Below are 8,398 nucleotides of genomic sequence, written 5' to 3'. Positions count from 1 at the left end.
CTAGGTATTGTGAGTGCAGCATGAGGTATGTTTAGCTCCTGATATGTTTGTTTGTTTTGTTTTTTTTTAAAGCAGCTATGGTCAAAATAAAACAAACAAGAGTATTTAAGTTAATTTATAAAATAAAAATACCATACGTGGACTAAGAGAATGTACACATCTCTTCCATACCCCCCTGCTATGAAAGGGGCAAGAACTGAAGACATTCCTACCCATCAGTTGGAAGATTGGTTCACGTGAATTACATATCCAGAGCAATCCGAATGTCATGCAGGCGGGCAACCAGGTTCTGCACGTGATGTCTCTCTTCTTGTTGTGCTTTGGTGAGAGTGTTGATCCTCAACTCCAACTGAATGTAAAGAAGACTGCATAAGGTGTTTGTACAAGATACTGTTTAGTCTCTTCGACTGAGGAAGCCTTTATGTTATCGTTATTAAAAACCACAAAGTAACAGGATTGCATCACTCATAACCAGTTAAGTACAGTCACTTTAGAGGTCTAAGTGCAGTACACACACACAGACAGCTGTAAGAACATAGGAACTGACAGCAGTACAGATGCAGTCAGTGTAGTTTTGTTACACTTATCTGAGAGCCCACAGAAAGTTTTAAGACAAATTAATTAAGCCGCTTATGTAGCTTGAAGTGAATCTTACATCTACTGGAGCTACAGTTACGTATCTGAACAAGTAGGAAGATGCATCTACACAGCAGTCTTTGTTCCACTCAACAGCTCACTTCTGATTACAAGTTTCTCTTCTCTTGATTTTGCTTACCTTACTGCTGATTCCCCACAACTAGCGCTACACTTTAGGCTAAGCACATAGCATAGTGATAATCACTTAAGTAACTTGAATTTGTTCGCTGTTTACCCACCTGATCCAATTCTTCCCGAACTTTTTGTATGCTGTCTTGGTCCTCTAGTTGTGTGCTCATTTCTAGCCACTTACATAGAATCCGTGCCTGCTGTTGACAGGACCTGATAAAAGGGATTAGAAGGATTCTTATCCCAATTAGGAGCTCAACAGTGTAAGCCAACTTAGACAAGAAATTAATGCTTGCAATAAGACACTTTTTTTGTTTGTTTCAAACCAGTGAGTCAAGTCTAAAAAGGGGGGAAAAGGATGCTGAAAAGTATAAAAATCTGTATGAAAGCTCCTGTCTTCACATCCTACTCTTGACAGTTAGAACCTTTCAAGCCCCCTTCTCTTTCAAACATTTTTGTAAATTTGTTCTACTGGAGAAGTAATCTGTTATCAAACCCTAGCTACATTATTATTATTATTATTGGAACTGACAGTTAAAAAAAGCTAAAGTCTTTACCCCTCATGGTAAAAGAGTTGAAAGGTAAATTTCAGCTGCTCTGCCAAATTCATTTGCATTGCCTTCAGACTATGCCCAGTGACACTCCTGTCAAGGTTTCTCCAGTAGCTGCCAAAAGTATAATTAAACCAGTTGCTGATTACACAAGTTCTTCACGTACCCTCTCTCTCACCTCAAGTGAACTATTAAAAGGACAGAATTCTTCTCCATTTAATTCACAGTTCTGCTGTGAAAAAGAACGGTTTTCAAAGCACAAAGAATTCACACAAAGAACGCAATATTGTGTGGACAGCATGAAGAAAGGCTGGCTATAGGGACTTTGTAACATACTTGAGTTCCTGCTTCCTGGTGAAGTAGTACTGCATTTGCTGTTGGATGTGTCGGAGCTCTGCTTCCATCTTTCTCTGGAACAACGTTTCTTCTTTGGAACTGTGCTCCCTCCTTTCTTCCCATTCAGCTGAACAGAAGATAAACAGCACAAGCAAGGAAAGTAAACTTACTCTGTTTCTTCTTATCAGGGAAAGTCAGGTTAGTAGGCAGGAAATATGGAACCCTCTTGAGTTATTTTCCCATTCTGTCACCACGTGATACCTACCTGTTCACCCAACGGATGAGGTACAGTGAGAGAGAAGGAGTCCTGACAGCATTGCAGGCTTTCAAGACTCCAGTTTCAACACACCAAAGATGAGAAATGCTCTAGTCAATGGATTAGAACTGCAAATGCTGTTTACAATGTAGTGTTTCACATCTACTCTATAAGTCTGGCCTCATGAAAAACTTTCATGCCCTTCGCATCCTGAAAGATGCAGCATAGAGGGATGCTTAGACATCATCCATCCCCTGTAAGTTTTCCCAGCAATTACAGTACTGGGTGAATTTTTCCCTCCCCAAGAAAGTTCAGCTCCATATTCTTGCCATATGTACATGAATGCCCCAGCACTAGAACACAGTGTTGTTAAAAACCTGACCCCTACTAGTTCCCACCCTTCAATCACCAAAACAGGGCTTTAGTCCCCTGCCTCAACAGAGTCCACACAACTGTATTGCCAATCCAAAATAAACGACTGATTCTTCACCTACTGATGTTGGCATACAAGAATGCCTTGTCTCCCCTGTGTTTTGGGGAGTTGACTTGCAGTCTTGCATATATTGGAGGAGAACATGTAACTGCTGCAGCTTACAGCTGAGAACCTACCTGCATTTTGGCGATTCTGTTTTCCAACTAAGTTTTCAGGTGACAGCAACTGTGACTTTAAGTTTGGTCGCAACTTCTCCAACTCTTCTCTCTGTTGACAGCTTTGGGAATGGGCTCCTGTGTGACCATGCACAGGCTGACCTCCTCTCTGCAAGATCAGAATGATATTTTGTTCCTCAAAGGAGCACCTGACCCAAGCTACTAAGCCCTGCTCACACCAAGACATCACCTGTAGTTGCTGAGCCTCTCTCACAAGCACTGCTGCTTCTGTGATATTTCAAGAAATGAGCTCTTTCCTTTCTAGCAGGAAGAAATTTCATCTAGAATAACACCTCCCTTTCTGCATGAAACAGAGGAGTTTAAAATGCAAGTACCTACGTGCAGGTAAAGTGAATTTCAGTTTTTGAGACTCTGAGCTATAGCCAAAGCTCCTAAACTGAGTTACTCTTAAATCCCTATAATCTGGTTGACAAACTGTAACTGCTCTGAACTTGTAGAAGGAGCTGCACTCTCAAGTCATTTTCTAGGAGGAGCATCCTACTGTGAAGAACACAAGACCATTAAAAAGGCATGAATTACAGTACAAAACATACAGGTTGGCCAGCAAGTGAAACATTGCTTTGGACGTTTGGAAAAAAAATTCTTGAGCATGCAGAGACAGTTCATTTAATCAACTTCTAAGATGACAACTAGTACAAGAAAAAAAATAACAACTGGATGAGCAGTTCTGAGGAGTCATAGGAAGAAACAGCAATAAGCAGCATGTGGGCTGACAGGAGCCCAGTAAACACACTAGTTTTTCCTTCCGCAATACGCTCACCATTTCTGATCCAGCCTTCTCTTGGGGCATAAAAAATGAAGGAGACCGTAGCTCTGGCTTCTGCACAGCACGGTGCACATCACGTGTCCACAATGGTACAGATGGGAGAGCAGTGTGTGTCAGAGATGAGTTGGAATGAGTGGTACTGCCCATCTGAGAAAGCCATTTACAGGTGCTTTCTTCCATTTCAGTTGTTGGCATTAAGTTCCCAGTCTGAGAAGAACATTTGTTCCCATCTGTTTGCTGAAAAGGTGTCCCTGATCTGTTAGGGGAGAAGGAAGGCACCTGTACATTTCAACTTACTAGTTTTATACTTCACAGTCGGTGAGGGAAAAAAAAGTAAAAAAGGAAGAATCTTGCTGTTCCCTTGCACACTGAAATAACGTCCTGTCTTGTGGGGTGTTAGCTGGCTTCCTAAACCACCAGCAGTACTAATAAAAACAGATTCTCTACCTCAAAAAAGGAGTTCCCAGCAGTTCCTTGCTTTCTAGAGATTCCAGAAGGAAGTCAGGTCTTTGTGGTGGTAATCTTGCTTGTCGCACAACCTTCCTGAAAAGAACAAACAGAACCAGTAATGACATAGATTCATAATTATTTTAAATTGGTATAAGCTGGCACTACAGCTAAAGAAGCACTTTTATTCTGTCATTCTACCCCACCCTGCAACCTTGCTCTTGCATGCAATAACTTTTAAAGATTAGATTTCAACCTGTATCAATGCTGCCAGCTGGTTCACTGTATGCATGACTGTGCATACACAAGGATGGGTGGAAGGGGCAGAACTACTTTTGGCAGCATATGCTGGCTTAAAGAAATGTGAAATTTCTACCTTACAGCCCATAAGGCTCCTGTCCTGGGCTCTCAAGATTCATGGAAGATTCTTCCTTGCATTTGCCCCATGATCAAGGAGAATTTTTTTCTTTTTAAGGAATAGTTTTCCCAGGGAAAAGAAGAGGTCAAGAACAAAGCCTTGTTTCTACATTGCCAGAATCTTGATCTTTATCATTTCATCATTACTTCGGTGAAAAAAGAAGAGTTTCAGTGACAGCTCTAAGTCACTTGGGCAAGATAAGCTCTCATAATGGTACAAAATCCCACCACTCCACATCTTTCAAATGTTTCTCTGTGTAACAGATCCCATGACAAATGACCAATACTCTACAAATTCAGAGTTGCATATTGAGAAACTCCTAGAAGAAAGTATATAGCTGAGCTGATTCTACTCATCACCAGTATGGAAGTGAAAGTCACAAATTCGTTCATTATTCGATGGCCAATGTATACATTATGTGGCAGCTCTTGCATAACTCAACAAAGCCAGCCATTTGGTGAAGCATCAGAGAAAGGGAATTTGCATGGAACTAACGATCATCACTGTGAAAACTTGGAAATATAAAAATGAGCCTGAGGTCTATATCTACCTATATATAGTCTCAGCTGAACTAAAGGACAGGGTGTTTTGCTTTGAACCGTAAACAAAAGCATATGTCAGATCCAAACAGGAGCTGAGACACAGGGCTCCAAGACATGGATATAGACATGTAAATATCTAGATAGATGGATACAAAGCGTATGCTATGGACTACACATATATACACCAGAGTAATGCAGGAGAGACTGAAATTTTACACTTACGGCTCACTGAGAATTGAGTCACCACCAGCAAAGTGAAATGGTAGATCATTGCATTTTGAAGGCCACAGCTTTTCCTCTGCAGAACGTCCTCTTGTCTCAAGGCTAACATCAGGTATTTTAAATGTCACTTGTTTTTTCAGAGGTGACACAAAAGAACAAGGCTTATTTAATTTCTCGTAGAGAGCTTTCTGTTTCCAGAGCATTGCACAACGATAGACTGTCTGGTGAAGATTGCAGGCTGCCTGTCAACACAAAGAATAGCAGAGCATTTGATGGTTGAGAGTAGACAGTAACACCACACTACCTAGGGTGAACAGCACCACAGAAAGGAACTGCAGTTTCTGATGACCTGAGAGCCGTACCAGCTCTCCACACTAAATTAGCAGGTCCGTGTTAACATTCAGATAAAGAGAATTAACTGGGTAATTCTGCAAAAAGGCAGGCTGCACACAAATAAACAGAACAAGAAGTGTCTTGTAAACCTGGAAAAGAGCTGGAAAAGCTGACCAGGAACAAGAAGTAATCAATACATGCATCCCTATCTTCCTTTCCACACACAGGGCTGGACAAACATTCAAAGGCACAAGTGACACTATAGCCCATTCTTGCAGGTCTAAGCAGTACTAAAGCTAGGGCAGGATGAGATGCAGCTTCTAATGCTTTACGTTAACACAGTCCCAAGTTTAAAAACCCTAGTTACAGGCAAAAGTCTTATCCAGCTACATCGTCTATGGCAGGATTTGGCCAGTTTTGAAATAGCTTCATTAAGAAAGGCTCCCAGTTACCAACACAAGTCTCAAGCACTCTATGTTCAGTTGGGGGAAAAATAAAAAGGACAAGGTGTTTTGCTTTGAACCACGGGTAAAAGCATATGCCAGATCCAAACAAGAGCTGAGACACAGGGCTCCAAGGTCTATACACACTCACACAGACACACTTCAAATACAGATCGGAGATTGGTGCCCTGGATGTATCTGAGTGTTCACTTGTCTCTTTCACCTTCATCTGGTGCTGGGCTTGGAGCTGTCCCCGCAACTGTTTCATGCCAGCAGTGTACCTCAAGATCCAAGTTACACCTTCTCTCATGAGGGCAGTACGATAAACTCCCATGGCTTCTTCAATGCGATCTTTCCTCTCCTGTTGCCCTTGGACAAATCTCAGCCAAGCACTGAATACCTACAACACCAAGAGCAGACACCTGGGACTATTACAAAGACAAGTTCTGGGTTAGGGACTCCACTCCCCCTGCAGACAAGAACACTCTCAGTTCCATTGGACAGTAATAGGCAGAGCGACAGCAGGACAAACACCACAAGGACAAAGGAACAGGGATTTGAGTCAGCTGAGTCAGGATGGGAAAAACATGCAATTTTTTTTTTTTTTTATTTGGAAAACAGGACATGGGGACAGTTTTCCAGCAACCCAAATCAGTATTTAGGACCCCAAAGAGGAAAGGAAAGAGATGAGCACGTGCACTCTGCTGATTGCAGTCAGACCTGCGTATCAACCACACAGATCCCAAATGCATTTGCCTGCCCCCAAGCCTTCTACACACTTACCTTCCTCTGCAACGAAAGAGACCAGTACCACAATGCTTGCACTGTCTTCTGCTTTTCCCATTGCTGCTGCAACAGCTGTTAGAAAAAAATATATATATGCATATTGTACAGCAATCAGGTTAGGAGTTTACATATGCCACACCTGAAACACTAGCCAAATCAACCAAAGAGGAAGTGCTGGTGGAGCCTTAGCAGAATAACCTACCCCATCTACCCAGTATATGTAAGGTATCTCTTGCACTAGTGGAACCAAAAATCCAGAGAACATTTAAATAGTTTTGTTTGCTCCTCATGTAAATGGAATATGAAGGAGAAGAAGGGGTAAGCATCAGCAAGCAGCTATATACTTAACCCAGAGGACAATTCCTTACCTGTGTCTTCCAGCAGGAGAAGGAAGTAGAGCAAAGTCTATCAGTCATTAGCTGATCTGCCTTTCTCTGTAGCAGCTGTAAGACAAACAAAATAGAGAGGCGCTCGCAGTCAAACCCCATTTATGTGAGCCAAATGCTACTAGAGCAGAACAGGTACTAAACAGCCTTTACCACCCTTTGTACTGTTGAGGCCAGCCACTCTCAATATCCAAGTGCTCTATGGTGTAACCCCACCTGCAAATATCCGTGAGCCCACAAGGATTTCATTAACAGTAAATGATCCCACACATGGCAAGCCTGACTTGTCATCTGTTAAGTCTGTTAGTTCTAACTGAGACTTCTTCAGGCAAGACACAAGCATGTTCCTTCTTCCTCAATGCACAATGCTCTCATGCTCTTCCTCAGCCAAGACTACTATTCCCATCGCTAGGAAATGTCTGGCTCCTCTACACCAGCCACTTCCCACCCTGGGTGACTGGCTGGGGAGGTTGCTGATCCTTCTCACCATTTTCCCAATGCACCACTGATGGTATTTCTTCCATTTTTCCAGGTACTTCTGCAGTAGGTGCTGCTGGTGGTGCTGCACTGCCCTGTGCTGCTGAGCCCTCAGCATCAGTGACTCCCTAGTAAATTCCTTCCAGTGAAGAAACAGGGTCTGTAAACGCACTATCAGGAGAAGAGAAATTAACTACCATACTACCATGAAAGAGACACTATTAATCTCAGAGAGTATCTAGTGATCAGCTACTCTTCCAGATTGTTCTGGCAATACTTCACACTGACTGTACTCAGCACTAGGAAGACGGTAAGTGGAGCGTTTCAGGTATCAGACAGTGAGCCTTGACTTGCAAGTCTTCCCTGATATCACTGACATTCTTTATAATCTTTCAGAAATCATTTGCCATCTTTGTGCTTCAGAGCCATCAGCCACATCATTTACATGAAATCATGAAAATGTTGGCAGAGTTTGAGCGCCTTTCCAAACTAATTACTAGAGAAAGATCGAGGCAATAATTGATAAGATTACTTTCATGACCCTCAGATCAGAGATGTCTCAGCTTCTCAATGTTAGTAATGGGAAATTCCATTGAGGAAAGAAGTGTTATCATCCATTATATAGACACGGAAACAAAAGAGGCAAAAGTCACAGAAGAAGCCTTCAATAGAACACTGGAGTCCCAGGTCATTCGCCGTTCAATGGGGCTTGTCCATGTAGTCTTAATATCCATTCATCTGCACAGATGATACAAAAGACTGCCCTGCTAAGCCACATCCTTCTAAGGTCCTTATGCAGATAGATAAGTCTTTTGACAGTTTAATATTCCCATCAGCTCACCCATATCCAAATGTTTTCTGGCCTCCGTCACAGCTGTCATCTTCTGCTGACGGTAATGCATTTGTAGTAAGGCAGCGTACCTCCACTGTAGAAACACCTAAAGGTACAATGCAAACAAGAGACAGGATAAAAGACCGACATTACAACATCCTTTAGAAGT

General features: G+C 42.2%; 1 protein-coding gene across 6 annotated transcripts in view; it reads right to left on the bottom strand.

Moving 5' to 3' along the window:
- Positions 1-8,398, bottom strand: part of SFI1 (SFI1 centrin binding protein) — a 34,453-nt gene that overhangs the window by 4,730 nt on the left and 21,325 nt on the right. For 4 of the 6 annotated variants that reach the window (XM_040576959.1, XM_040576960.1, XM_040576961.1 and 1 more), the window contains exons 20-31: positions 8,239-8,335; positions 7,408-7,568; positions 6,903-6,977; positions 6,532-6,606; positions 5,972-6,148; positions 4,973-5,214; positions 3,791-3,886; positions 3,338-3,599; positions 2,518-2,665; positions 1,653-1,779; positions 876-978; positions 101-349 (exon numbers count right to left, since the gene is read on the bottom strand). In XM_040576959.1, the coding sequence (XP_040432893.1) occupies positions 242-349; positions 876-978; positions 1,653-1,779; positions 2,518-2,665; positions 3,338-3,599; positions 3,791-3,886; positions 4,973-5,214; positions 5,972-6,148; positions 6,532-6,606; positions 6,903-6,977; positions 7,408-7,568; positions 8,239-8,335 (1,671 nt within the window). In that variant the 3' untranslated portion in view covers positions 101-241. Of the gene's footprint in view, positions 1-100; positions 350-875; positions 979-1,652; positions 1,780-2,517; positions 2,666-3,337; positions 3,600-3,790; positions 3,887-4,972; positions 5,215-5,971; positions 6,149-6,531; positions 6,607-6,902; positions 6,978-7,407; positions 7,569-8,238; positions 8,336-8,398 lie in introns of those variants that run through there. The other 2 variants (XM_040576958.1, XM_040576963.1) reach the window with 2 other exon arrangements.

The sequence above is a fragment of the Cygnus olor genome, chromosome 17 (assembly GCF_009769625.2).
Source record: "Cygnus olor isolate bCygOlo1 chromosome 17, bCygOlo1.pri.v2, whole genome shotgun sequence".
In the NCBI taxonomy this organism is placed as follows: Eukaryota; Metazoa; Chordata; class Aves; order Anseriformes; family Anatidae; genus Cygnus; species Cygnus olor.
The sequence above is the reverse complement of the archived record's forward strand: the minus strand, read 5'-3'. Positions and strand labels throughout refer to the sequence as shown.